Consider the following 27,788-nt stretch of genomic DNA (forward strand, 5'->3'; position numbering starts at 1 on the left):
GTATTCCTGCTAGACTGCTAAGCTACCCAGGTTGCCTTACAATCTGAAATATGATCATATTGTATATTAGAGATTAGAGACATGGTTGTGAAATAGACATCAACAAGGCACACTCATTGAAAAAGGTGACTGGGCTGTACAGTTGGACCGTGACAAACTATCTGGAAGGCACTGTTGGGGTTAGATTAGATCAATAGCCAGACTGCCAAAAATTCACATGTTGATTATTTTCTAAATTAAAATATTTGACTGTTTGTTTGTGTGTATGTATATGTAAATAAGTCATAAACATGTTAATGTAAAAACCTGCACTAAATTTATGTTTGATTTGAAATTAGCAGTGTTACCTGAGTCTATAGTTGCCCCTTTGTGATTTCCTCTATTATTGAATATTTGCACAATGAATGGTTTTCGATTTTTAGACAAAATGTAATATTAGACGAAGCGAACCTGAGTAAGCAGAAAACACATTTTTAATCATAATTTTATTTATATAATGGAAAAAGTTAACACTCTCCAAATCCCACTGATATTTAAGAACCAGCAACCATTTCTTCAAACTGTGTTGTTGTACAGAAGGAGGGGCTTACTCTTCTGTAATGTTACAGGTGAATCTCTTTTATAATGTCACAAGTGATGGCAGAAGGTGGAGTAGGCTGCTTCCAGCACCTTCTTCCCCTTTCCCCTCACCTTGCCCTCCATCTTGAACCTGATGGCCAGAACTCTTTTTTGGCCAAAAAACATTTTACCGTTACATTTTACATTTAACAGTTATCCTAACTGTATGACCCAAATGTATGAATCTTTGCATGTGCATGTCATTGTTTTAACACATTTGCAAGTATAGTTGAAATGTCATAAATGCTACGCATACTTGTAATTCCATGAAACTACTCTGGTTTTACAGATTTCAAGTATGTCTTAATGGCAAGTATTTTCTTCATGGGCCACGTGGTATTTTTAAGTCATTTTTGATTAATACAATTGCTCAAAATGTAACCTTTCCTGGCACACTTAGCATTTAAAATGCTAACAACTTTGCCACTACATTTCTAGGTAATGGGGTGATTCCATAATCTTTTCTGTGAACTTGTAACAAACACACAATTGAAAACTAACATGAAGAAAACTGAGGTTAGAAAACTCAAGGACAAGATCTCACAATCTCACAATCTTTTTTATATGAACGCACTGCTGAATATGACATACTGTATGGGCACAGCTAATTAATTATCTGGTTGAATGACCAATGTGAGAGACTTAATATGTGAATACTTTCTTAATGTGTCCAGAAACCATCACATGAACATATCTGCAGAAGCAATTGGCTCCTCCTCACATAATCAATAGCAGCTAGAAATTCCAGACAAAGCCAACCAAGGCTCAATTCACTCATTGCATGCAACCTTGTTCTTTCTTGAACCTGGTTTACTTTACAGATCCAACTTGTATACATAATATGTCTGCCGTTCACACAAACAGGGGTTTTTTACATTCACATTGAAGGTACATCATTGTAACAAACTAAAAGACACAAGTGTCTGTACTTAACCCTACTGTAATCTGAAGTTAGCTTAACACAAAAATAGAATCCAAAGTAAAAGCTCAGACCTTGACACTTACTTATTCTTATTCACATACTTATTCTTGCCGTGCCCTTGTAACTGTCCATGTCCATTAGAAATGTTTGCAGTTAAATGCACACTCATCTCTGATGGATGCCTGGTGCTCTGTGTGTTTAGTGTTGGATCCAGCACTACGAGCATGACACAGGTGTTCTGTTTATCTGTAAACCATTGGCTGCGGTCCAAAGTGAGGTTAGGACAGAATATACGCTACAGGATACGATGGAGTACAGTAGAGTACAGTAAAGAGTATAGAACAGAGAATGTCGTGCTAAACCTTTCTTCTCTTCCCATATCCTTATTCCTTATTTCCAGAGCTTGGATCACATTGTCACACAGCAGTTCAGTTCAGTTCATTTCCCATTGGGCCAGTTTTTTCTTGTATGTATGTATGCAACGTTTACACTGAATCACCACCCTCCATGCTTTGGTTACAAATGGTTTAACCTTGGTAGTCCCCAGACTCGGGGTCACTGTTCTCGCTATCGTTCTTGGTCTCCTCTGTGTCGTCATAGTAATGATGATGATCTTCCTCCCAGTTCCCGTCAAATTCTCTCATCCCTGCCAGAGAGAAAAGATCCAGAAAGAGAAATGTGGAAGTTAACATGAATCCATGTACCACCCTCTAACATACTCATCAACGTGTACAGTGTATCTATGATGAGGTCTATGCAGAGCATTGTTAGTGACTGAATAACTTTATTACTGTCATCCAAGAACTGCGGTGATATAGCTGACATTTTTTACATACCATCTTGGGATCATTCAACATTTGTCTCTTCTCAGTTTACTAATAAATGCACACTAAAATAATTCAATGCTTCAACTCAAATAAATTAAAACAATAATTTGCAATGTGGTTTTTATTTTATACTTTATACTCATTTATACTTGGGGTATTAATAGCCCTCAGGCTGTGTTCATGTCATGTTTCTATTTGTGTTTCCATCCTAAATCGGGCAGTCTGATTTAACTGTTTATAAAGTGATCTCCAAGCATAAATTAGCACCTAATGTTGTGTCACTCCTTTTAACCAACTTCATTTTGCAGATTTACACTTCTTGGAATTCTTGACCTATAGAACTCATTCACCTAAAATTATAGCAACCCCTTTTTAAAAAAAAAAAAAACATTTTTAAGCAATTTATGCATTATTTTGACTTTAGTAAGGACCAGTGAAATACATGTTGAGTGAATATCACAGACTGGTATGTGTCAAAGTTTACCCAGGATACTTGTTTTGAAGTATACTGGGTACATTTTTGTAATGGTTCTACATAATGACATCTGTTGTGTTTCTGGTCTAAACTGACCGATGCGATTTTACTGAGAAAGAACAGTCATAACATCAAAGCTTAAGTACAAATGAACATTTGTGATTCAATATGGGCTTGAGATACTCACACGTGACCATTTTACAGGAGAGATGAGAAATATTGCAAAACCACTATCCGGTCAAATTCTCATTATCCAGTCAAGATGGCACTATCCAGTCAGACTTGTATTCCTGAAGCTCAAATCTACAATTTGCCTACATTTCTAAATTCAAATAATTGCATAATTATTACCAAGAGGTGTAAAAAAATATCTTGTGCCTGGAGCACACTACAGGTCTTTTCAAATCCTTACTGATATTGAAAATGCGGGAGACCCAACACATAACGACAGGTTTTTCTTTGTCTTTCAGTCATCAGAATATGCACACTAGCCAATCTGGCCACGAAGGAGCATCACACACATAACTGTTACACTCACAATAACTGTTCACGATTCTCAGAACCTGAGATCTCTCAGAAGCTTGTGTGGTCCGATGTAACTTTATTTCAAAATTAACATTTCTCTATCAAGTCCGTTTGGCTCTCATTGGCTATTGTGGGTTTCTGTTTGAAATTCCATTGCTGTTCCCCTTAGAGTACAGGATTTCAAATCATAAATATCAAAGATGTTTGAAATTTTAAATTCAAACAGTTGCGTAAATATGTGAAATCCTGTAGTGTACAAACACGTTTGATATTTATGATTCAAAATCAGGCAACCCAGAGCCAAAGGGGAGGGTTAAGATTCTGTATTTAAGCACCTCACACTACAAGATAATCTAGGCAGCTGCCTAGATTTTACAAACATCACAAATTCTACCTCAAAACAGATGATAGGATAACACGAACAGTCCTAATTTTGTTAATATAGTCTTGCCCATTCATTTCCTATGGCTGATCATATTTGAGGCCCACAGATGTACAAAATTTAAATAAAACACTTAACCCTCCTGTTCTGTTCATTTTTTAGGTACAGCAAAAATGTTCCCGGGTCAATCCCCATACAGGGGGGGTTTGCAAATACATGAAATGAACCATTTTCATTTAAAATGTTGATTACACTAATTAAGGCCAGTAGAAGATGTTTCATACTGAAAAAATAATTTTAAGTATTTTTCCTAGATTTTCAAACTTTAAAAAGGGTCAATTTGACCCGCAACATAACAGGAGGGTTAAAATGGAATGAAAGTCATGATCATTAATGTAATATGTTGATATGCCTAATATGTAAAAATGAATGAAAACATCAAAATTAGATGAAAGAAACAACATTTCTGATATAGAAAAGTTGTAAATTGGTCATTGACCGGAAATTGACTGGAACACAACAAGAAAGTTAAGTAAATGCAATGAGCCTGTCATTGTCAGACTAACACAGCTAGTTTATATACAATTGATGTGGTTTTCCTCCATATTTAAAAGCTTAATTACCTTGAACCTACCTGTACATAAATATTACTATTAATATTTATTGAGACAGTAAGCTAACTAATTATTAAAATTAAGTTGATTCAATCTCTTTTTCGTGTAAAAATAATATGCCAAGTAGAAAAACCTTTATGCAAATTGTTGCCTTTGTTTTGAGTAGAGTCAGTGAATTGTTTTTTTTTAGGACATGCTTCATTTTTCTTCTTCTCTAAAGCAGCTTGTTGAATCAAGCAGGATGATTGCTGAACTTGCCAAAATGTATATGTGAGGAACATTTTCATGTCCTGGTGAAACAGGACAAAGTTCAAACGTTAACGCCACCCTGGTGGCAGTCTCTCACATGCATTTCCCTGTGGGTGACCGTTAGCTGCATTGTTGCGCACAGTTAGCCTGTGCTGGACTCACCCTGTCTGAGCACCGTGAGGCGAGCGGAGGCTGAGGCCTCGCCCAGCGCGTTGCGGGAGACGCAGGCGTAGACGCCTGCGTCGGAGAGGCGCAGGCCTTCGATCTGGAGCCAGGTGGACACCGTGTAGCGCTGTGGGCCCCCGCGCGACTGGGGAAGCATGAGATGAACTTTGGGTAAAAAAGGACCCTTGGAATTACATGCCAATACATTAGATAGGTTAGCCAGGTAAATAGACATCATGCCTAAAATATCATGCCAAAGACTACTGGCCTGTTTATTTGTCCACCATCAGGCCCTAGTGGTGCCAGCATCTCTGCAAATCCCATTCATGCAATGCTATCATTTGTTAGTGTACCATCATACTTCCAATGCAAGATGGCCGTTAATGTCTATATTTCAGTTACAAGCTATCCGTTAACCCTGTCACCCTGGACACTGACCACGCCCCCTTTCCCTCGCTAGTCCAATGAAGATCTAGGGGATTAGAAGGTTCAAAAATGCAGTCTTGAAGTCTATTTTAAATACATGACTTAAACCACATTTCCTTCTAAAGCTTTTATTGTTTACAGTATATTAAATGGTTTTCTCCCATCTCAAAATGAAGCTTGCAGTGGTAAGTGGTTTAGTCAGGCATGAATATGCCTGGCATTTTAGTTACAGTTAGAAATATGGATAGTCATAGAGTTCAGGCAAGATTTGCTTTATGTTCAAGAGCTAGGGTTGGGGTTAATGCTATGGTTCACTCAGTAGTAGCTACAGAAAGGTAACCTTTTATGAGTCGGTAACAGAATAGCTCAAATTAACTATACAGTTCTACTATGCAATGAGATGCTAATCATGATCCATCAAGATTAGCATCTCGCTTGGAAACATATGAATTATACGCAAACAGGAGTACTAAAGGTGGCTAAAGATTTATTTGGATTGGATTCAGTCTGAAAAGGTGAGTTCTAAGTTTGTCTTACAGAATGGTTGGTATATCTCCTGTCCTGATTGCTGTGAACAGACAGCCATCATGCAGTTTCACACACAACTCTACATGAGGAAGGAGGTATGATTTAATCAGACCTGGACTGAGACATGAGGGTCGTCGCCGGGCAGGAAGTTCTCGTTGCCCTCCTTCTTCCAGTTCAGTTGAGGCAAGGGGTAGGCAGAGACTTCACAGCTGAAGATAATGTAATTTCCTGTGTGGTTCTCCAGGTCTCTTGGCATTCGTGTCATCTGGGGAGCTGAGAACGGCAGCAAGAGCACCAATCACTCTGGAAGCACCCATGGTAACAGTAGAGTAACGACCAGTCTGATCAGGAATTACACATCTATTTATTTATTTAAAGCTCTTTTTCTCCTCAATTTGGAATGGCAAATCATATGCATGTATATCAGCGATCGTTGATATAGCCTCCTCTATCAGTTTGGAAAAGTGCAGACTAGCACGTGCTCTCCACTGAAGCACATGTCAGCCACCACTTGTTATGACACTACAGTTCATGAGTCAGGCACACACAGACATGAGTCGATGGAAGACACTTCATGCGCAACTCGGAGGCAGAGAGGCAGACTGGGGTCATAAGCGAGCAATGTCATCCCAGCCAACTGAAACTTTCCCATAGGCCTGGGGGAATGCAGGCCACAGTAGGCACTGAAGAGGGTCCCCAACAAAAAAATGTTTTCTTTCAGGTCCAACAGAGCATCAAGCAGCTAGTCCACTGTAAACATTAAACCAATCCTTAGAAACCAGAGCTTAATCTTAAATTCACAAAACTCCTATAATTTCTCTGGGTCTGAAATGAAAATGCTTGTGTTGTATCTGCGATAAAGGTTCGTTTATCCTCTTTCCCTCCCTCACATTGTGCCATGACTTCTTTTTCTTAGTAGCAGCTTTTCTTTCTAAATTTTTTGCTTCAGTCATTTTATCTGTCTGTTCTTGTCTCCCGCTTCTCTTAGGATTTTCTCATCTCTTGCTTACACCCTTGTTCTTTCATTTTAAAGACACTTAATTAAATCTGTGACAAGTTTCAACTGCTGTGTACCTTCAGATTAAGTTTGTCACTGCACAAACCAGACACAGAAACCATTCATGCCAATCACAACCAGCCAGCTAAACAAGGAAAATGAAGAACCACCACCTCACTATTTGTTCATGCAGTCTGCTACTGTCCATTTTGTGTTTTTGTGCCATGCTGTACGGTATAATTTCTGCTACTATTTCCTAATGTCTTTTTGTGCTTGTGACACACAAGATAATTCCCTGTAATAATATAAAGGTTTTTAACAAATCACTCTGGAAGCATCCTTGAATAAGGCATGGTATTGATTTGTTTCCCAATTTGGAAAGCCACTTTTAAATGTAGACCATTTCCATTACTGTAACATCCTAATTCAGCTTGTGAAGGCATGCAGTAGCATTTATTGTAATCTACTTTGAGTCTATGAATGGTGCTCTACAAACTCAATCCACAATCCTAACAATAATAATAGTAGTAAACATGATGACATTACGAGAGTAGCATGGTCCTTGTCCAGCCAACCTCAGGGTGGTGTCTTCCTGGTTAGCCACCTCTCTCAGGTGGCACAGGTTGTGGTAGGTGCGGCCATCGGACCCGCACGTGAGGCCCTGGGAGAGGCAGACGCATTTGGGTTCCGGGTCATGCCCACCTTGAGCCCCGTGACCTCTCTGATCCATCCTCTGGCAGTAGAGCCCCTCCCCGCAGGGCCCATAGAAGTACTGGGCCCCGTCAGGGTCGCACGGCTGGCCCTCGGCATTTCCACACTGCTCGCAGCACCCGCATCTGTCCTGCACCCACCCCGCCGGGCAGCTAGGAGGCGCCGGCGGGCAGCGGCGCTCCTCGCACGCTCCGCAGCCCTCGCCCTCTTCCCAGAGGCGGAGCCAGCCGCGGTGCTGGGGCGGTGACCCGAGGGACAGGGGGAGGTACAGATCCAGGCCGACGACACACACCAGAACCCCAAACCAGGCCATTACCTCACCCCCCCGCCGTGAACACACGCAGAGTTAACACACGTTATTGAGTCTTTGCTCGCTCCCTCTTTCCCACTTCTCCCTTTTACCCTGAACCTTCTTTTAAGTCCTACAAATAGTTACAAAGTCTTCTTTTTCTTTCTCCCTGCTCAGAATCTTTTGTGAAACTTGCACAGAGGACACACTCCACTTTCTTGCACAGACGCAGTTACCCCCACCAGCTAAGAAGTTAAATTTCCTTCAGTGGTACAGTCAGATGGAGAGACTCACGGAGAGAAGAGAGGCTCCAGAACAGGGGATCTTTTGATGGAGAACAAACCTTCCCCAGCAAAAACTTATTTCTGGTCCAACAGAGAATATCAAACATCCAATCCACTTTGAAGATATAACCAGTCCTTAAAATCGTAAGAAACCTAATTTCCTCACAAACATGCTCTAATTTCTAGTTTGTATCTGAAGGGGATAATCCTTGTGATTAATTATTTTGTACCCTCCTTCTCACATTGTGCCGTGTCTTCCTTTGCTTGGTAGTCCCTCTTCTTTTTTTACTTTTTTTCTTCAGTCGCTTCATCTGTCCATTGCTGCCTTCCGTTTCTCTCAGGTTTTCCTCAACCTCTTGCTTGCACCCTCGTTCCAGTAGATTAAAAAATTTCTGGGGGAGGCTGGATACAGTTTTCCCCAGCTCTCCCCATCTCCTTCTCGGGCTTTCCTTTTTCTCCTCCTTCACAACAACTATTTCTTTCTTCCCACGCCAGCAGTTCAGAATTTGGGCAGGACTGGCACCGGGGCTTCAAAAGTGGCAGAGTGTATTAAAAAATGCCATCGATGCTGATCAAACAACACGCCCTGCCGTCCCCTCACGGTCCTACAAACCCCAAGCCCCAAGCAGCGAGCCACAAAACAAAGGCACAGAAAGAGAAGTGCAGGCACACATGAAAACTAAACAGGGACAGTAGTCTCTCGTCTCCTTTGTCTTCCCCCCTCCTCTCTTTCTCTGGGAAGGCATGGACTCTAATGCTGATCTGTGAAATTCCTAGTCCTTGGGTAGGCCTTTGTGCATGGCAGTCAGCCATGTGTGTGATTGTCTGTTTTTTTTGTCTGCAAATATTTATGGGATGGAGAGAGAGAGAGAGAGAGAGAGAGAGAGAGAGAAGAAAATGGGTTCGGTTACATCTTAATATGTTTATGGTAAACAAGCAATGTGGTATTATTTATCCACATCTTTTTCGTCTGGATTTAATTCAGGATTTAAAATAAAGAGAGCATGGATAATCTTGATTTTTGGGGGGAATCGGAAAAACTACAGTAATATTAAATTTGATTGTAAGGACAACATTATTTAGTATCTGGCAAATATTAAATAATATGCATTCTATAAGGTAATAGAAACCACGTGTTCTGGGGAATGAGGGGTTCACTAGGAGTATGTGTGTGTGTGTGTGTGTGCGTGTGTTTATATGTGTGTGTGTGTGGTGTGCGCACGTGTGTTGGCAGGATAGGATACCTCATCAGGAAATATTAGCATTTTCATTGAACAGGCATGGAGATTACAGTTTTCAGGAAAGGGATATATTAAATGCAATCAATGGGCAGTTAAAGACTCCCACTAACAAGATATAAAGTGGTATAAATATGATAGGCCCAAAAATAATATGCAATAAATTAGAATCAGTACAAAGGTCAATACACACAAAATTGTGTCACCTTATATGTAATCTCTGCCTTCAATAAACGATTACTGCGTTAAAAATCCTCTCTTCCTCTTACATTTGAACTCTCTTTACTGTTTAACATTTATGATCAGCCAATCGGGTTGTTCATGCCATTGCATTCTAAGGATGTTCAAACATTTAGGAGCCAAATAGATTTTTAAGTATGAACTGAGTGCAGAAATGTATATTTGAAAGTCTAAAAAGCTTGTACTTGTGCTTGAACCAATTAGATAGAATAGGGAACTGGTTATTTAATAAATGTATTCTCCATCTTCAAAACTTTGCACTGCTTCTATAAAAAAATTAAAGAACCCTTACGGTGGAACATGTTTATATGAATGGAATGCTTACAATTTGCACATCCAACTAGCTGTCACATTCATTTTAATCACATTGATTTTGGTAAAGAAATATCATCTACTGTTTCAGCTCAATAGATCACAAGAAAATATAAATAACATTGTGTGTCAGAGTTGTTTTTCAAAGGAAAAGGAAAAACTGAAGATAAATGTTTTTGGACATTTCAGCCAAACCAAATGTTATAGGAAAATAGATGTTTGTGGCTTTCATGTTATTTTGTCCTATTGATAATTTGAAAGAAAAAATAATTGTCTTCAGATCACATCCTTTCCGTACTCTCCCACAGACATATGGAATACACTGGTTAACAAAAAGGCATACATTTCTTATGTGATAAGCTACACAGAAAACATTATAATAAATAATAATTATTATTATTAATTCCCTGCTCCATCTTGATATTCAAGCTGTGTCCTTACAGTCCGTAATTTTTCCAACACAGTTCCATCTAATTAGATAAGTTCTTAAAGAGACAGTTCACTATCTGTTATTTATGTATTTATTTATTTGTAGCATTGAATTGAGCATGTTTTTCATTGGACCTATGGAGGCATGACGTCGCTGTGTGAACTGCTCTGTAGTTATAAGTGCAAAAGTTATATTTCTAAAATAGCCTGTCCATCGTACACTAAAAAAGATCTGGGCCGAATTAAAACTGAAGTGGCATAAGCGGCATACCTTTAATGATAGCGCCTTTAATGAAAAGGCGTTGCTACCAACAATCGTTCCTTTTGTCGTCAATCGGTTTCCGTACTGAAGTTTTTTCGCAAGAAACAAGAGGCTGGTAAAACGCATTGGCATGGGACACGGCTAATGATAGCCACTATCCAATTGAACTAAGGTCATCTTTTAAAAGCGTTGATGTGCTATAGACCTCATATAGAGGGAGAAATACCGTGACAGCTCGATGCTGCTGAGCCGGGCCGTAGCAGTTTGGCAGAATGTTGCAAGACGGGGACAGGTTTTCCGCAGGGGCGTCCTTCACCCCGGCCTCTCCTACAATCCTAGCCGCTTTCAAAGTGTCAACTCTTCTGGAGGCACTCCCCAGCCGTCCGCGGCTCAGGGAGAGGGCAAATACCGGGACAGTGTGCTGCTTCCTCGGACTGACTTCCCTATGAAACTTACTGGACAGAAGATCGTAGATCGGGAGCTGGAGATACAACGGGTAGCTAGCTTGCTAATGTTAGCTAGATAACTTGATCCAATGATGGAATTAACCAGGTTGCAAGCTATGCTAAGAATGTTATCTATATATTTGGGTTAGTTGGCTGGTCATATAGCTTGCAAGATATATGGTATCTAACCAACGTGTAGTTTAGTTGGAAAGCTAGCTAACGTTAGCTAGCTATATTGCGTGCTAACTAATTAATGGGGTTGACAATGTAATCTCTGGCTTTTACGTGACTGCGGTAGAACCTAAGCGAATGTTTCCAATGAGAAACACAACAGAAGTTACTCCTATGTTTTATAGCTACATAACAATAGTCGGAAAGTTATTGCTGTGCGAACGTAGTTAGATGACTGATGTATAAACATGGTCGCAATCGCCTCTTGCCTCGCTTGTTGTAGTTAGACGGAAGACTTAAATTACACTGTGTATGTTTGCAGTTGTGTGGCTTCTCGGAGCTATACTCCTGGCAGAGGGAAAGAAAGGTCAAAAAGGAATACTGCCTGCACGATGGACCCCCATACGCCAACGGTGACCCCCATGTCGGACACGCTCTCAATAAGGTAGATTGCCACACCTGTTTCAAACTCCTCGTTTTGCATGTCATTAGAATGAGACACCAGCAATGTCCCTCTATGGCAGTATAGGCTAGGTGCTTCATTAACAGCATAATTTGTAAGGAAGGAAATGCTTTTTTTAAAAACTTGACTTGAAGTGCAGAAAAAACAGTAAGTTTTTGGTTCTGTACATTTAAGATTCTTAAAGACATCAGGAATAGATTTGAGATGCTGCGTGGGAAGCTGGTTCATTACGTCCCAGGCTGGGACTGCCATGGCCTGCCCATTGAGATGAAGGCCCTTGGAGAGCTGGGTACCAGTGGTCTGACTCCTCTACAGATCAGACAGAAAGGTTTGTGGCTGGTGTTCAAACCCCGTGAGAGAAATGCTGTTTTTACTATTGGGGACACAATGTCACAGTGGTATTGTAGGCTAGAGTGTGCTGAGATAGTGTGTCGGAGTGGTGCACAAGCTTCAGCTGCAGTACCTCTGTGGAAAAGGGGAAATTTAAAAAAATCATAAATTCAAACATTTCCACAAGCCCCTTTCTTCCTTCAACACCCCTTCCAGCTCGGGAATTTGCAGAAGGGGCCGTCTCTAGGCAACGTGCGGCCTTCCAGCGCTGGGGGGTGATGGCCGACTGGGACCAGTGCTACTACACGTTCGACGGGCAGTACGAGGCCAGCCAGCTCCGCGTCTTCCAGGAGATGCACAGCAAGGTGATGAAGCCGGGCTCCCTCGTTCACTCGCTTGCTCACTGGCCAATCGCATCAAACAAACCCATGATCACCATGGTACCTACTGTGTCTCGCTCGCTTTAATTTTGATAAAATGACTTACTTCATACTCGCATTTATGCTGGAGTCGTGGCCTAAAGATTACCATAATGCGTGGGCCTGCGACCTTTGACCAACTAACCCTTTTCAACAGAAGAGAGCCGCTTCGTAAGAATTTAGAAATGACTGTCCTGAACATGAATATTAAACAGCAGCTTCCACACCTGTTAGTGAGTCTAGTTATTTGGTTTAATCACTCCGTCTCATGTACTGAATCCAAGCTGTTGTCCTCTGCAGGGTTTGATCTACCAGGACTATAAGCCGGTATTCTGGTCTCCCTCCTCCAGGTAAGAGGACGCTTCTAGAAGAGGTGCTTATTAGACGTTGATATGCTGACCAGAGCTTTCTGTGGCACCGATTGCCTCTCTTCCCTGCCCTCCATCTTGTGAAAAAGAGAGTGAAAAAGTAGAATAAATCAATATAACAATATCCTTACTCCCCTCCCCGCCTCTCTCTTTCTGTTCATCTGGCTTTCTTTTTTTACCCCGCTGCAGGACGGCCCTGGCCGAGGCGGAGTTGGAGTACAACCCCCAGCACGTGAGCCGGGCCGTTTACGCCACCTTCCCTGTGAAGACCCCGCCGCCCAAGCTAGCTTCATCGTCAGGTGAGGAGTTCCTCTAGCACCATCTCCAGGCACGCCCAGTGTTCTGGTGCATTTGACTGTGTGCACACAGCCACTCCCTTCTGTGTGAAGCGTTTGCTTTCGACTTTCAAAATGTACGGAGGACGAAACAGGTTGAAATTTCAAACGTTAAAGTTGTGAACAGTGGGTGCTGACCCTGCTGTTTTCTGCAGTTTTAGAACTGCTGCAGTTTTAGAAAATATTATTGGAATGCAGTCCAAAAAACCGTTAAACGTTTCGCAAGTCTATTTAATGTGCAGTTTCTCCAAGTGCTTTGGGGTTGTAAATCCACACCAACATCGAAGCACCCTCCTTTGTACTGAGGTTTGTGTGGCAACAGTATAATAAAGGCAACAGGCGTTGAGACGCTGGTGCAGTCCATTGAGGTGTGTGGTAACCGTGGTTACTGCCTGTTTGCACCGCGCCCTGATCTGCTGATTGAAAGTCTGGCCTGTCTGGTTTTTTTCATCCTCAGAGGAATGGAGCAGTGTAGCCGCGCTGGTTTGGACGACCCAGCCCTGGACAATCCCAGCCAATCAGGCGGTCTGCTTCATGCCTAATGCGAAGTGAGTGTAGAGCTTGGACAAGTTTATGCTGCAAACACAGAAACGCAGAACATACATACTCATTCTCAAGCTGCGTACATACACACACATGGAACGTACAAGCTTCTCAATCACTTGTATACAAGATGAAGTCTGGGATGAAAAGAACACTTATAATTCATGGCAGTTTGAACTAATCCCGGTTTCACTAGAGTCAGATTGGTGAGTTGAAACTGCTTCTTGATGGTGTGTGAACTTGCTCATAAAACTGCACTGCATTAGCACCGATTCATTCTTTCTGGATGTGATGGACACCAAACTCTTTGTTAAAAACACTATGGTATATTAATCTGGGAACCATGACAACGCAATAAAAACCACTTCATATATCTCTCTGCTGATATACACACCTTTGAATAATGATAATAAAAACTGTTGTTTTTCTGGCAGGTACTCTATAGTGAAGTGTGCTGATAGCTCACAACACCTCCTGGTGGCCACCGAGCGTATTGCAAGTCTTGCTGCTGCACTGGGCACTCAGTTGGACACTGTAGCCTCCTTCACCGGTAGGCTCTGGTTCTGCATGCCACTGTACCACGCTGAATTTGCCAACCAAAATGTTCTGGTTCAGCTGTCGTACTCACTTCCTGTTCACTAACTACCCCGGGATCCCACACTTCCTGTAAAATCCTAGTGAATATTCAAAATCAAGGAATTGAAGGTCCTTGGAAAATGTTTTGTTTATTTTGTTTGAGTATGGAAAAGATTTTGGCGATCATCTGAGAAGGTGCCTCATCCACATTATTCCCTTTGAAATAATATTGTCCCAGAACAGAATCCACATTCTGCTGAGAGCGGTTGTGGATTGGTTTGGGGTAGAAGGAGTTGAAACCGTATGGCAGTGTTCAGACTCCATTTTTATATTGCTTTATTGAAGACCTGCAGCTTTTGACATGACCTGTACAGTGTTTCTGCATCCTTGAACTGGAAAATGGGATGATGAAATGAATTGGACTGTGGACTTGAACCCAAATCACAGTCCTGACAGCCCCTTCTGCTCCTCTCTCCACAGGAGCTGAGCTGGAGGGCGGGGTCTGCCAACATCCCACGATTCCGGGCAAGGAGGTACCCCTGTTGGCTGCTAATCATGTGACCATGGGCAAAGGAACGGGATTGGTCCATACGGCGCCCGCCCACGGGATGGATGACTACAGCGTGGCCTCGCACTTCAATCTGCCCGTGGTGCGCTTGGTTTTTTTTTGTTTGTTTGTTTGTTTGTTTGTTTGTTTGTTTGTTTTAACCCCGCCCCATCAGAATCAGACCGAGCTTCTTTACTCCACCATTTCTGATGCTCGTCAGCGCTGCCCCGGGAAACCCATGCAAATGATTTGTCATGCAGAAAGTCACAGCGAAAACATCAAGGGAAAGTAGTCAAATGACCCACCGTCCATGAAAAGCAATGGAAAAACTTCCAGTTTTTATTTTAAAGGAGAAACTATCCTTGTATTTTTATTTTTTTTCATCTCATCAAATTATTTAATTTACTGTCATTCTCTCTCTCCTCCCCTATTCTCTCCCCCTCTCTCAGGAGTGTATGGTGGATGGGGAGGGCAGGTTCACAGAGCTTGCTGGTCCGGAGCTCTGTGGTCAGTCAGTCATGGAAGAGGGCACCAAAACAGGTTAGAGTGAGAGCGCTGATGTCATTCTCCCTGATGCTCACAACTTCACTGTGTTCCCTTTCATAAAGCTGGTGACGAGATTCAGACTTTGACAGGCCTGTGACTGTAATTAAATGGCAGATGTCAATATATTGAGGGTCGTGTATGTATGTAAGTGTAGGGCACTGTTGTTCAGGGTGTGTGCGTGCGTCAGTCCTGGGTCAAATATGTATTTGTTTTGGATTCAAATACTTTTCTGTGCTCTATTGATCTCGCCTGGTGTAATTGAGCCTGAGAGAGTATATGACCAGAGAGTGGGGTTTGCCATTTTTGAGAGTTTTTCATTGGTTACAACACACCAGACACGATCAGTAAAGTGTAGAAAAGTATTTGAATCCAAAACAAATACGTATTTGACCCAGGTCTGGCGTGCGTCTGTGCTAGAGAGACAGAGACAGAGAGTGTGTATGTGTGTATGAGAGAGACGAACAGAGAGAAGAGAGAACTTTTGGATGGCACTTATTCTTAAGGCAAATTGTGACTGGTTACAACTGAATATGTTTAGGGTAAACACACGGTCTGATATTATTTATTATCTTTTTCATCTTGATTTAATTCAGGATGGTTATAAAATGAAGAGTGCATGGATTATCTCATTTTGGGGAGCTGACTGGAATCGGAAAACTACAGTAATATTAAATTTGATGGCAAGATGAACAATTATTTACTATTTGGCAAATTATAAATAATGTGTATTCTGTAAGGCAATCCTAACTATTTGTTTAATGTGGGTGCACTGTTAGGTTGAGAAGGAAAGTCCTCCCTTGTCTTGTAATAAGGAGGCGATCCAGTCAGGAAAACACTTCACACTAGACCCAATTATAAGGGTCTTTATGTCTGTAAAGGATGGAGAGAGCACACCTGCGGACATAGCCGGCGGCGTACTAAAAACCGTTATTTACAGCGACTCTTTAGTGTGTTCAGCCGCGTGTGTCAGTACCAAGGACAACCACCTCATTAGGTAGAAAATCGCCTCATTAGGCAAAAATGAGTTTTTTAGTTTCCCCACCGTCCAGCTACACACTCCTTTAGCCGTTTGCTCAAGGCCTGTGGGAGTTGAAGGCTCGTGTTGAAGTTGAAGGCCTGTGATGTATCGGTGACTCGCATAGTTATTCAGCCCGCCCTTATCAGACAGAAGATAACAAGCAATGTCGAATAAGTCCAAATACATCATTTTATATTGCCTGTATGGTAAAATGTAATAAAAGCATGTTAACCCTTTAATGCTACATCACTGTGTTTGCGTTTTTAGTGATCTCCATGCTAAAGGAAGCAGGTGCTCTACTGAAAGAGGAGGACTGTGTCCACAGCTACCCTTACGACTGGAGGACCAAGCAGCCAGTGGTGATCAGGCCCAGCAAGCAGTGGTTCATTAACACAGGCAGCCTGAAGGACAAGGCCAAGGTCAGACCTAGCAGAGTACACACATACACACACACCACCTGCACACGTACACGCACACAGGCGCACATACACTACACACTACACACACACACACATTCAGTACACGTGCACACACAGACACACTAACAGTACACACACACACAGACACACACGCGCACAGATACATGCACTCTATATAACGCTAAAGACCGATTTCTTTGTCCACCGCGCACCCTGACCGAACGCATCGACGGCCACGCGCGGGCGCGTACAGGAAGTGCTGCAGAAGGTGCGGGTGGTGCCGGAGACGGCGCGGGCCAGTCTGCTGGCCATGCTGGACAGACGGACGTACTGGTGCATCTCCCGGCAGAGGAGCTGGGGCGTCCCCATCCCAGTGTTCTACAACAAAGAGACCGGCGAGCCCCTCATTAACAAGTAATGCGCCGCAGTAACGCTAGTCACACGGGCTACCAGCACTGCGCACCTTTAGCATACACACTAGAGAAATGAATGCTAACTCTGTTCTCAGGGAAATGGTGTTTGTGTGCTGTCAGCATTAAGGTGTATACAACCAAATACAGGATTTCACATGCATATATTTAGGTTTTACAGACCAGGATTTCACATACATATATTAAGGTTTTACAGAACAGGATTTCACATGCATATATTAAGGTTTCACAGAACAGGATTTCACATGCATATATTAAGGTTTCACAGAACAGGATTTCACATGCATATATTAAGGTTTCACAGAACAGGATTTCACATGCATATATTAAGGTTTTACAGAACAGGATTTCATATACATATATTAATGTTTCACAGACCAGGATTTCACATACAGTTTATATATTAAGGTTTCACAGAACAGGATGCTTTTTAAATTGGTTCTGTACAATGACTTCTTCTGGCTTTCTTCCGGAAAAAATGATTTTAGTCTAACCGATGGTCAGCTCCTGTATTCCTTTGGTTCTAGTTTTTAATTACAGGAAATTCCAGGTGGTCACAGGGGTGTCCGGTGCTGTGTTGTAGTTTATGAATATTCATGTGGAGGTATGCCCAATGGCAGAGCAGCCATTGCCACGGCATTGTCATCGGTCACACTAATTAATTACCATCCTCATGAATATTCATAAGATGTGTCAAATAAGGACATTTCAGCTTCATAGGCAGGGAGACAGAACTACTGTTAAGAATGTGGCTCTGACCATCTGGTTAGTCTACTGAAAGTGGGGTGTGGCTCAGTGGTAGGGTGACATACCCTGTGCTTTTGATTGGATTGGCTCAGTGGCAGGGGGGCGTGACCTGCGCTATCTTGATTGGCAGGCACACGGTGTCGCACGTGGCGGATCTCTTCTCGGAAAAAGGCAGCGACTGCTGGTGGGAGCTGCCCCTGGACTCGCTGCTGCCCCCGAAGGTGCGGAAAAAGGTGCGCATCCACATGGCGTCTATAAGATGGACTCTCAATCGAAGGGTGGCGTTTCGAGAACGGATTGAAGGTTTTCTGTGGGAATTGCCCTGATGTGAATCTTCAGTGTTTAGAAGATGATACTCGTACATTGTATGTAACAGACCTGGGTCAAATACGTATTTGTTTTGGATTCAAATACTTTTCTGTGCTCTATTGATCTTGTCTGGTGTAATTGAGCCTGCCAAAATGACCAGAAGGCGGGGTTTACACTTTTTGAGAGTATTTCATTGGTTCCAATACACCAGACACGGTCAGTAGAAGCGTAGAAAAGTATTTGAATCCAAAGCAAATACGTATTTGACCCAGGTCTGGTATGTAACCACCTGTGTCATATTGTCTTGCTTAAATGGGTTTTTTTTCAAGGGTTGTGAGAATCTGGTTGATGTTCAGGAGCTCATAGCTGTGTGTTTGTCTGTGCGTGCGTGTGTGTGTGTGTGTGTGTTTTCGTGTCTGTGTGTGTGTGTGTCAGAGCAAGGTGGGCAAAGAGGTCGAGTTCGAGCGCGGCGAGGACGTTCTGGACATCTGGTTCGACAGCGGGGTGTCCTGGGCCGCCGTCCTGCAAGGTGAGCGTTTCCTCTCCCGCCGCTGTGCCGGGTGCTTAACACGGTCCGTTCGCACGCTCAACACTGCGCATTCCGGCCCTCACAGCCGCGTGTTCAGTGGCCTCTCCCGCGCACGTGTGTGTGTGTGTGAGCAGGTGTGTGGGCAGTTGGCACGGTGTTGTTATCGCAGGCTCCGTGTGGAAGCGTCGATTTTCACACGCCTGTCAGCGCTCCTCGGCGGTAAAGTGTCTGTGCGCGTGCGAGGCGCCATTTCCGGGGAAGTGTCCGCCGTCCTGTCTGTACCTTAAGCGGTGACTCGTGTCAGTACTACGGTTAGAGGCTTCCCTTAGTACCTTAATCACTGACTCCTGTCTGTACCTCGGTCACTCATTCGGTTTAGTGCCTCTATCGGTGAGCGACTCATTTTGCTACGTCAGTCGGTGTCTGTGGTCAGTACCTTGGGCAGACGCTTGGGTCAGTACCTCAGTCACTCGCTCGGTTCAGTGACTCATTTTGCTATCTCAGTCACTCTCTCGGTTCAGTGTCTCATTTTGCTACCTCAGTCAGCGTCTGTGGTCAGTACCTCAGTCACTCTCTCGGTTCAGTGACTCATTTTGCTATCTCAGTCAGTGTCTGTGGTCAGTACCTCGGGCAGACACCTGGGTCAATGCCTCAGTCACTCGCTCGGTTCGGTACCTTGATCGCTGACTCGCGTCAGTACCTCGTTCAGTGACTCGCTCAGTTCGGTACCTTGATCGCTGACTTGTGTCATTCAGTACCTCATTCAGTGCCTCTCGTCAGTAGCTAGGTCTGTGACTCACCTCAGGACCCCAGCCAGTAGCTCATGCCACTGCCACAGGCGGCAATCACTCGACGCGCGGTGTTCGGTTTGTTGTCATGGCGCCCCCCACCCCAGCGTGAGCCTTGCTCTGTTTTCCAGACTGGGAGGCCGACGGCAGCTCGGAGTCCGCGGGCTCCCCGCTGAGCTGGCTCCCTCTCCCCAGCTCCCTGACTCCAGGTTAAGACTGCTCTGTTACCCCTCCAGCCTACCCTCTCTCTCCCCCATTAACTGACCTCAGGTCCTTCTCTCTAAGCCCCCAGCTCTCTTCACCTCCCGTTAGCATGCTGGAGATCTACCTGTGCATGTTGACCACTGCGTTGCAGGACGTCTATGGCTGTTCTTCAAGGTGGAGGCCGTTCAAGGTGGATAAGCTCCACGTTTGTCGCTTCTGAACTTTCATTCTTGTCCCCCCCGCCTTTTTTTAATCTCCACTAACTGGCTGTGGTTTCTCTCTTCTCAGACTGAGCCTTTCTAGACAACTTCCAGAAGGTTCTGTGTTGCCAACTTCTTTCTGTCACATAGATCACCGCTCTTCCCTGCCTTACAGACACAGCTTAGCAAAGAGTGGGTAGTCAGAGCAATCGGGAAAATAAAAGCTTCATTTCTCTCCCCCTCTTCTGTCCCTGTTCCCCTTTTGCTTTCGCTTTGCTCAGAGACAGACCCACGTGCTGATGTTTACATGGAAGGGAAGGACCAGCTGGGTGGGTGGTTCCAGTCCTCTCTGCTGACCAGTGTGGCCGTGCGCAACAAGGCCCCATACAAGTCAGTGAGAGAACTAGAGCGTGTGTTTGTGTGGGTTTCTGTGGTTGTGTGTGTGTGTGTGTCTTTGTGTGGGTCCCTGAGGGTGTACGGTTCTGTGGGTGTGTTTGTGTGGTTTCCTTTGAATGTGTGGCTGTGTAGGCTCCTGTGGGTGCCTGTTTGTGTTGACTGCTGTGGGTTGTGTATTTGCCTGGGTTTCTTTGGGTGTGTATGTTTTTTTGTTGTGTTCCTGAGGGTGTGCACTCGTGTGGGTTCCTGTGGGCGTATGTGTGTTTGTGTGGGTTGCTGTGGGTGTGTGTTTATATGAGTTGGGCAGAAGGGCTGTATATGGGGGAAATGTTTTGGCATGAGCTCTCAGTGTAGATCTGAGTCAAAGTGAGGTGTCCCTTTGCCTCCCTCTTGCATCAGAGCACTGGTTGTGCATGGATTCGCTGTGAGTGAGAAAGGGGAGAAGATGTCCAAGTCTGTGGGAAACGTGGTGGATCCTGACACTGTCATCAATGGGGGGAAGGTGAGAGACAGTGAGACTCTCAAAATCCTCAAATTCACTTGCGTATACTCACACACAAACACAAACACTCACGTGCATACACACACAAAATAACAAGCAATCTAGCCGTATGTGAAACGTGGCCACATCGAGACAAAAGCACAGCCCACAGCATTCAGCCAGAGAGGATTTTCCACTTATTTGCACACACACACATTTGTCATAAGGTCCCTGTTTCATGGGAACATTGTTTGAAGGCCCTGTAAACTCACAGCCCTCTGCCTGCCGTCCATGCTAGGACCCCTCCGTCTCCCCTCCCTATGGAGCGGACGTGCTGCGCTGGTGGGTTGCAGAATCCAACATCTTCTCTGAGGTGCAGATCGGTCCGAACGCTCTCAACTCCGCCAGGGACAGCATCAACAAGGTATGACGCATTTTCAGTTCCAATTCAGTTATTCTTCATTGGCAGTATGCAAAAGATACACCGCATGTTGCCAAAGCATAAACTACAATGGGCAGGAGAAAAATTATGTATTCTTACTGAGGTTGATTATTGTTATCATTACGCTTTGGCAATGTGTATTTTTAAATATGTCATGCCAGTAAAGCATTTGAATTTGAATTTGAAATTAACAAGGTGCAATGTTTGCATTTTTAATTCAAATTTATTCTTTATTGGGACTGTACAAAAGATAGACCACATACCGCCGAAGCCTAAACTACAGTTGACAGGAGAGAAACACAGAACAAGCCACCACTTGGTGAAATTGTGACCACATCCTATTAATATTTCGAGCAAAGGTTCCCGGCCTGGGTCCTGGAGAGCCACAGGGTTTGCTGGCCTTTATTAGCTAGGTTTATTAGCTATGTTTCAGTCAGGCCATTAGAGCTGAGCCAAAACCTCAAACGAGTTTGTGCCAAGACGGTCTGCTGGACCACGTGCTTGTCCACTGTTAGGCCTCCGAGAAGGCATCATTACAGTAAATCCCAACCATGCAGCGCGTCTTTAGGTTTAACGGCATACTCCCACTGAATGATGACCGCTAACCATTAACAAGCTTCCTCCGGGCTTCTCTCATCCTCGACCGTGACCACGCCTGTTTTTAGAAGGGATAAAAGCATGTGCTTGAGGTACAGAGATGTGACCAAAGTACCGCCAAAGGCCAGGAATGCCTGTGGAAATGCAAGAAGCACCGATGCATGCTACCTCGCCCACCACTGACCCAGCTGTGGGTGTGTGGCTACTGTGGCTCCACTTTTATTTGATTGGTTAAAGCAGTTAGTTACACAGTTAACTCGTCCAGTTTCTTGGGTCTAAATTAGTTGCTTGTTGTAAATTAAAAACAGAAGCCAGCAGATCCTGTGATTCTCCGGGACAAAGGTTGGTGACCCCTGAGTCCCCACATAATAATTTAAGTGTAGGGTATTAAACTGGTAAACAAATAATAAGTTGTGGTGTATTAAACAGACGAACACAAGGAAAGTCACTGACTTAATCACTTCCACACTCCGAGAATTTCTATGGTCCTGCCTGTGCTGTGACAGTACATTTACTGTGTTTCCCTTCTGCAGCTGAGGAACACACTACGGTTCCTCTTGGGGAATCTGCAGGGGTTCGACCCGCGCACCCAGGCAGTGGACCCTAAAGACATGTACTATATCGACCAGTACATGCTGCACGTTCTGAGAGACTACAGTATGAAGGTGAGTGTATTTCATATCGTTGTCTGTCTACAGTCACACCTGTGTGGTTTTTGTTTGTGTATCAGTGGTCAATGTTTGCCTGTTTATAGTAGTTCTACTGAAGTTCTAAGTGTGTGTGGATTGTAATTATAACTCTCTGTTAGTTGAGAGGTGTGTACGTGTGTGTTTTTGCATGTACTCATTCATTTGCATGTGTGTGTGTGTTTCAGGTGACAGACGCCTACAGTGAGTTTGACGCGAGCAGAGCGATCAGAGTCCTCCAGAGCTTCATCTCCAGAGATCTCTCCAGCTTCTACTTCAGCATCATAAAGGACAGGTACAGGCTACAGGCTTTCACCCTGCCTCAGTCAGGCTCTGGTGGCTCTGGACTAAACCATGCACCAAGGTCGTCCCCTGTATCTCCCTCTCACTCTGCCCCTCTCTCTTTGCCCCTCCCCCTCACTCTGCCCCTCCCTCTCTCTCTGCTCCTCCCTCTCACTCTGCCCCTCCCTCTCTCTCTCTGTCTCTCTCTCTCTCTTTTGCTCCCCCTCTGTCTCCTCAGGCTCTATTGCGACGCGGAGGATTCCATTGGCCGTCGGTCGTGTCAGACAGTTCTGGAGGAGGTCCTGGACGGCGTGACCCGATCCATCGCCCCCGTGCTGCCTCACCTGGCGGAAGAGGTGTACCTGCACGCTCCAGGGCACGACGGTACGTGGCCTCCGCGATTGCGTTTGCTCGCCCGAACATCGATGAAAATGGAAAGTGTCTTAAAATGGCCGAGTAATCTGCCATTTTAATTTGTAACTTTCACTGCTGTCTAAAGAGTTAAAGTATGTCAGGCAGTAACGTGACTCGGGTCTGATCTGCAGTGTTGTGTAACGTATCTGTATGTAGCTGTGCATTTGCGTGTGTGTCCTTCTCCAGAAGGGGAGACCCTGTTCCGCAGCGGGTGGATTAAAAGCAGCTCGGTCTGGAAGAAGCCGGGGCTGGAGGAGGCGGTGGAGGGAGCCTGCGCCGTTAGGGACTCCTTCCTCTCCTCCATTCCGGGCCGCAACTCCACCGAGTACGACATCACCATCGCCATCGAGCCCAGCCTCTTCTTCGAGCTCATGGAGGTACCGCCGCTCTTCTGTGATGGCTAATTCTAACCCGACCAGCTGTTCTTTACACTTGAAAATATAAGTTAAGTAGAGCGCGGCCGATATATTGGACAACCAATATATTGGACTACCGACATATCAGGTGCATGTTTGGACCATATATCTACATTTGGTAATCAAAGATGACGTGACCACTATATAGGTCTTATACAAGGGTAGAGATATATACAAGGGTAGAGAGCTAAACTCATCGGTCCCAAAGCATTTTCTACCTGGATATTCACTCCAGAACGGACGTATTTGCAGTTTCAGCTGTACCTTGCCATTAGCTGACATTTGAGTGACTATTATCTTTCAAATGGAATCGTACAGATGACAGATAGTTCTCCATGTATATCAACATCAGTCAAAGGCAAAATAATGTTGTGAAGCAAAAGAAAAAAAAAAGTGTTTTGAGACAGATGCCCTCTTATTTTTTAGTCTCGAATCCCATTTTGGTCAGGGAACCCTGTTAACAGGAATAAGCACGTTAGCAACAAGTACTTCAGGTCCTCTGCCTTTCAGTCCCTGCAGGAGGAGCCCACCTCCACCTGCTCCCAGCTGACGGAGATCATGATGGCGTCGCGCACCACCCTGGTCAGCAAAATGCCCCGGGACCTGCCTCCAGACACGCCTATCAGCAGGGGCAGTTTTCTCATCAACCTGGAGGGTGAGTCATTAGCTGGGGGCAATTTCCATTTCAACATGGAGGGTAAGAGACCTGCACTGTTCACTATTTTCCTATGAATGTATGTGGACTTGTTCAAAGTGCTCAGCACAAGCGTCAGATGTGTAGATCGAGACGTATCAAGGACACAATCTCAGACCATTCTCAGTGGCGCCTGCTAGTGGAAAGGAATTTTTCTGCAGTGTGGGTATAGAAAAACAAAACTTGTGGTCTAGCCCTGTGGTGTGAACATTTGGTGGCTTTTGTTGCCAAAATAAAAGCTTGGATTGATCCATCTTATCCCTCTCTGTGCCACAGATATTTGGTAACGATTCATTCTCAATATGATGTGCGATATTAAGTATTTACAAACACTGTGGTAATTGGTCGTGTTCTTCTTGGGGTAAAAGATAATTTCTGTAAAGGTACATCTGTCTCCAAGGTTATTAAATGCAAAATTTCCTGCCTGCTGCTAAGCCACAAACAAAATCAAAAGGCATAAGTTTTAAAAGTGCAGAAAAGTCATTACTTGATACAAACTCATTCAGAACATTCAAAATAATTCAGATGTTCTATACTGCTATCATTTGATTGTGGGCTGCCCAGTAAACTTCACATACATCAATGGCATATACATTTTTTGGCAAGACATTGTATGTTTCTGACCGTGGTTTAGTTATGTGTGCAAGTGACACTGAACTAGGGCTGCACAGTATGTAGAATTGCGTTTTTTTTTTTTTAAAAAGAATGACCGTTGCCATGGGGCGTATAGACAATCTTTCATCATGTTTCTTTAATCATACCTGATGCAGTAGTAAACAACCGAACATCAGAGGCCATGTGAAATGCTTCTGGGAAAGAAAATCACTGATATCTATTGGGTGATGATAAGAGCCAATCAGCAGCCAGGTTGTACTGCTTCTGTGTGATCATGTGATTTGTTTTTTCAATCACATGGAAGCTGCAAGGCCTTGGTGCTGGTTGGCTGTCTTATCAGCACCCAATAGACAACAGTATAGATATAAAAACCTAGATTCCTCATTTACCCCTATTGCACAGCCACCATATTAGGGTGGGTAAGATCCACAGATCCCCTAAACAAATGGTACTATATTGAGGGATGCAGACTTCCCCTGATAAAATAGGCTGTAAATCGCTTAGTTCTGTACCAGTTTTTGTGAAATTGGGCTTGTTACAAATGTATCCTTTAATTTTTTCCTATAAAGTCACAAAAATGATATGGTGTTGTTGCCTGAACCGATAGGCCTACCTTAAAATAAAGAGCAAATCATTAAGTTAATCATTAAAGAATGTTTTTTCTTGTAAAGGCAAAGAAATTGAATGATTTAATTGTTATATTTAATTGTTTGAATTATAGCCCACTATATACTTATAATTTATGTCGTTTTGCTTTTGGCATTTTGACTGTGTTTAACGTTGGCTAGCTTGCTAGTGGTGTCTGCTTTTGGTATTTGGTACAGTAGGTAAATGCGAAATGATCTGAAAGCACCCAAAAGATGTATTACCTTCACAGAACAGTGATTGGTAAAGTTCAGTTTAAATATTATTCATGAACAAAAAATATTGGAACAAACTGTGCTGGTGAGATTAAAAAAAATTTAAAAAAGAGAAAGAATAAAATATTGTTTTGGTGCTTTCAGATTTATGTTATTGAATTTGAATAAATCATGGCCCGGAAGAACTGGAAATATCATACAAGTTTTGAAATGAAAAGCAAATTAGGATCATAGAGGTACTGGGTACTTCACAAAGTTTTGCAGTGAGGATGAATATCAGAGGGGACACCTCTGTATCTGCTTTGCATCCTGTATCAGAGAACAAGATAAACTGGAAAGAGTGCACAACACAGTGTACAAATTCATGACGAAAATGCCACCGAGGAATTTTTATTTTGCCTTCAAAAGTCTGATATTCCCCATTCACTTTGATGGAGCTCCAATGTTTTGCCCTCAACATGCACAGTACCAGGCTTACTTCTAGGACTTGACAAGCTTAGGTTAGCTAAATGCGTGCTTTCATGTCTAGTTAAATATACATATTTATGCATACAACAGCCGTGAATGTGGCATCTGGGTTTTCATATCTATGAATAACAGTTTTGTTTTTCCCCGGAAGCATTTCACATGGCTTCTGACATTTGGTTATTTACTACCGCATCAGCTGCGATTAAACAACAGACAGACGAATGATCGCTTAATCCCCACGGCAGCAGTTATTCTTATGACGCTTAACGCAATAACGCGATTCGATATATTGTGCAGCCCTACGCTAAACGCAGCCAAGGGCCGCTAACCGGTTCCCCTCCTCTTTCTGATAGGCGGCGTAATCCGCGAGGAGAGCTCCTACAGCGTGGCGGCTATGCCCTCCTCCCTCCACCGCTGCCCGCGATGCCGCCGGTACACCGCCGAGTCGCCCGACTGCCTCTGCCCGCGGTGCCAAACTGTCCACGCCAAGACCCTCTGACCACTTCGCCGCCGCCCGCCACCTTCTGTCGTCTCTTTGCCTGTCCCCCCCGACCGACGGCTTGTCCGGCGAGGACCGCGGAGCACCGCTCATTGGCTGTGCACGGCCACCTCGGTGCACAGTCAACAACGCATGCCGTAACCAACATGCGCCAGCATGAGAGTTTGCTCCGAAGCTGAAATGAGGGTTTCAGAGGGAACCTAGTGCAGCACAAATGTTTGTTTGCAGAGGAAGAATACGGGAAGGGAAGGGAAGGGAAGGACAGGATGTGACATCGTATGTGCGCATCATGTGATCCCTCTTGTTGGAACGTGGTGCCCGTTCCAAGTAGGCAGGTGAACTGCACTCTGTAAGGCCTGTCTGAGGTGAACAGGTTGTTTGGGTTCCTTTTTTGAGACTCCTACAATAAAGTCGGGAGGGACCTTTTTTTTTTTTTTTGCTGTTGTTTTTTATATTATTATCAGCAGTGACAGATTACCATGTACCAAAATAATAAAAATAGAATAATGTCACAAAGAGGTCAAGTTTGGTGAGAATTTCTTCAGCACTTGCGGTTTGTCATAGCTTCTCTCTGGGCTTGTCTTCAGTTCCCTGTAAATACTGCATGTTTGTCGCGCGCTAGTGATAAACGTGTATTTGGTGATATTCAAAATCAATAAAGCTTTGAAGAAAAGAGTTTTCACCCATTGTCACTGTATATTACACTAACATTGAAACCTGACAACAACCAATATTCTCACTGTCTTATCCTAGGTGAAACAACACTTGGCAAAACCTTTAAATTAAATGGAGTCATAAACCCTAATTAGCAGAACACTTTGAATGTTCATCCAAGGTCTGCTTTTTCTTTAGTGTTAGCCTAGTTCTCACTGTGCACAGCCATCTGTGGGTTCACATCACTGTAAACCACAGTTCACTCTAGGGCCATAGTTATGACCTTAAAGGCATATTGTGCAAGATTTTTATCTTGAAAATATAAAATATCCATGCTAAGACGATCTATGATACACTGGCAATCTCTGTCGTACTTCGCTGAACTTGAGCACCTTTACGTTT

The 27,788-nt window shown here is 43.7% G+C and overlaps 2 protein-coding genes across 5 annotated transcripts; one reads left to right on the plus strand and one right to left on the minus strand.

Annotated features, from left to right (window-relative positions):
• Positions 1-480: 480 nt before the first annotated feature.
• On the minus strand, positions 481-8,828 carry LOC118209995 (kazal-type serine protease inhibitor domain-containing protein 1-like). The gene is made up of 4 exons (XM_035385822.1): positions 7,275-8,828; positions 5,844-6,004; positions 4,775-4,922; positions 481-2,186 (listed from the first exon to the last, which is right to left on the minus strand). The coding sequence occupies exons 1-4, from the start codon at positions 7,750-7,752 to the stop codon at positions 2,068-2,070; spliced, it is 906 nt and encodes a 301-aa protein (XP_035241713.1). The 5' UTR covers positions 7,753-8,828; the 3' UTR covers positions 481-2,067.
• Positions 8,829-10,560: 1,732 nt separating this feature from the next.
• iars2 (isoleucyl-tRNA synthetase 2, mitochondrial) lies at positions 10,561-27,414 on the plus strand. Of its 4 annotated transcripts, none has more exons than XM_035385317.1 (24): positions 10,561-10,989; positions 11,433-11,555; positions 11,748-11,901; positions 12,120-12,268; positions 12,623-12,672; positions 12,880-12,989; positions 13,483-13,573; positions 14,003-14,118; positions 14,625-14,794; positions 15,141-15,231; positions 16,523-16,674; positions 16,928-17,088; positions 17,983-18,085; positions 18,597-18,690; positions 19,610-19,687; positions 20,164-20,272; positions 20,678-20,780; positions 21,058-21,183; positions 22,332-22,463; positions 22,673-22,779; positions 23,005-23,150; positions 23,367-23,557; positions 24,107-24,251; positions 26,587-27,414. In XM_035385317.1, exons 1-24 carry the CDS (start codon positions 10,732-10,734, stop codon positions 26,730-26,732), a joined length of 3,105 nt encoding a protein of 1,034 aa, XP_035241208.1. In that variant the 5' UTR covers positions 10,561-10,731; the 3' UTR covers positions 26,733-27,414. The 4 variants fall into 4 exon arrangements, with proteins under 4 accessions (XP_035241208.1, XP_035241220.1, XP_035241229.1 ...); XM_035385329.1 differs by having other exon boundaries at positions 17,983-18,073; XM_035385338.1 differs by lacking the exon at positions 19,610-19,687.
• The last annotated feature ends 374 nt before the right edge of the window (positions 27,415-27,788 follow it).

This window comes from Anguilla anguilla, chromosome 1 (genome assembly GCF_013347855.1).
Source record: "Anguilla anguilla isolate fAngAng1 chromosome 1, fAngAng1.pri, whole genome shotgun sequence".
In the NCBI taxonomy this organism is placed as follows: domain Eukaryota; kingdom Metazoa; phylum Chordata; class Actinopteri; order Anguilliformes; family Anguillidae; genus Anguilla; species Anguilla anguilla.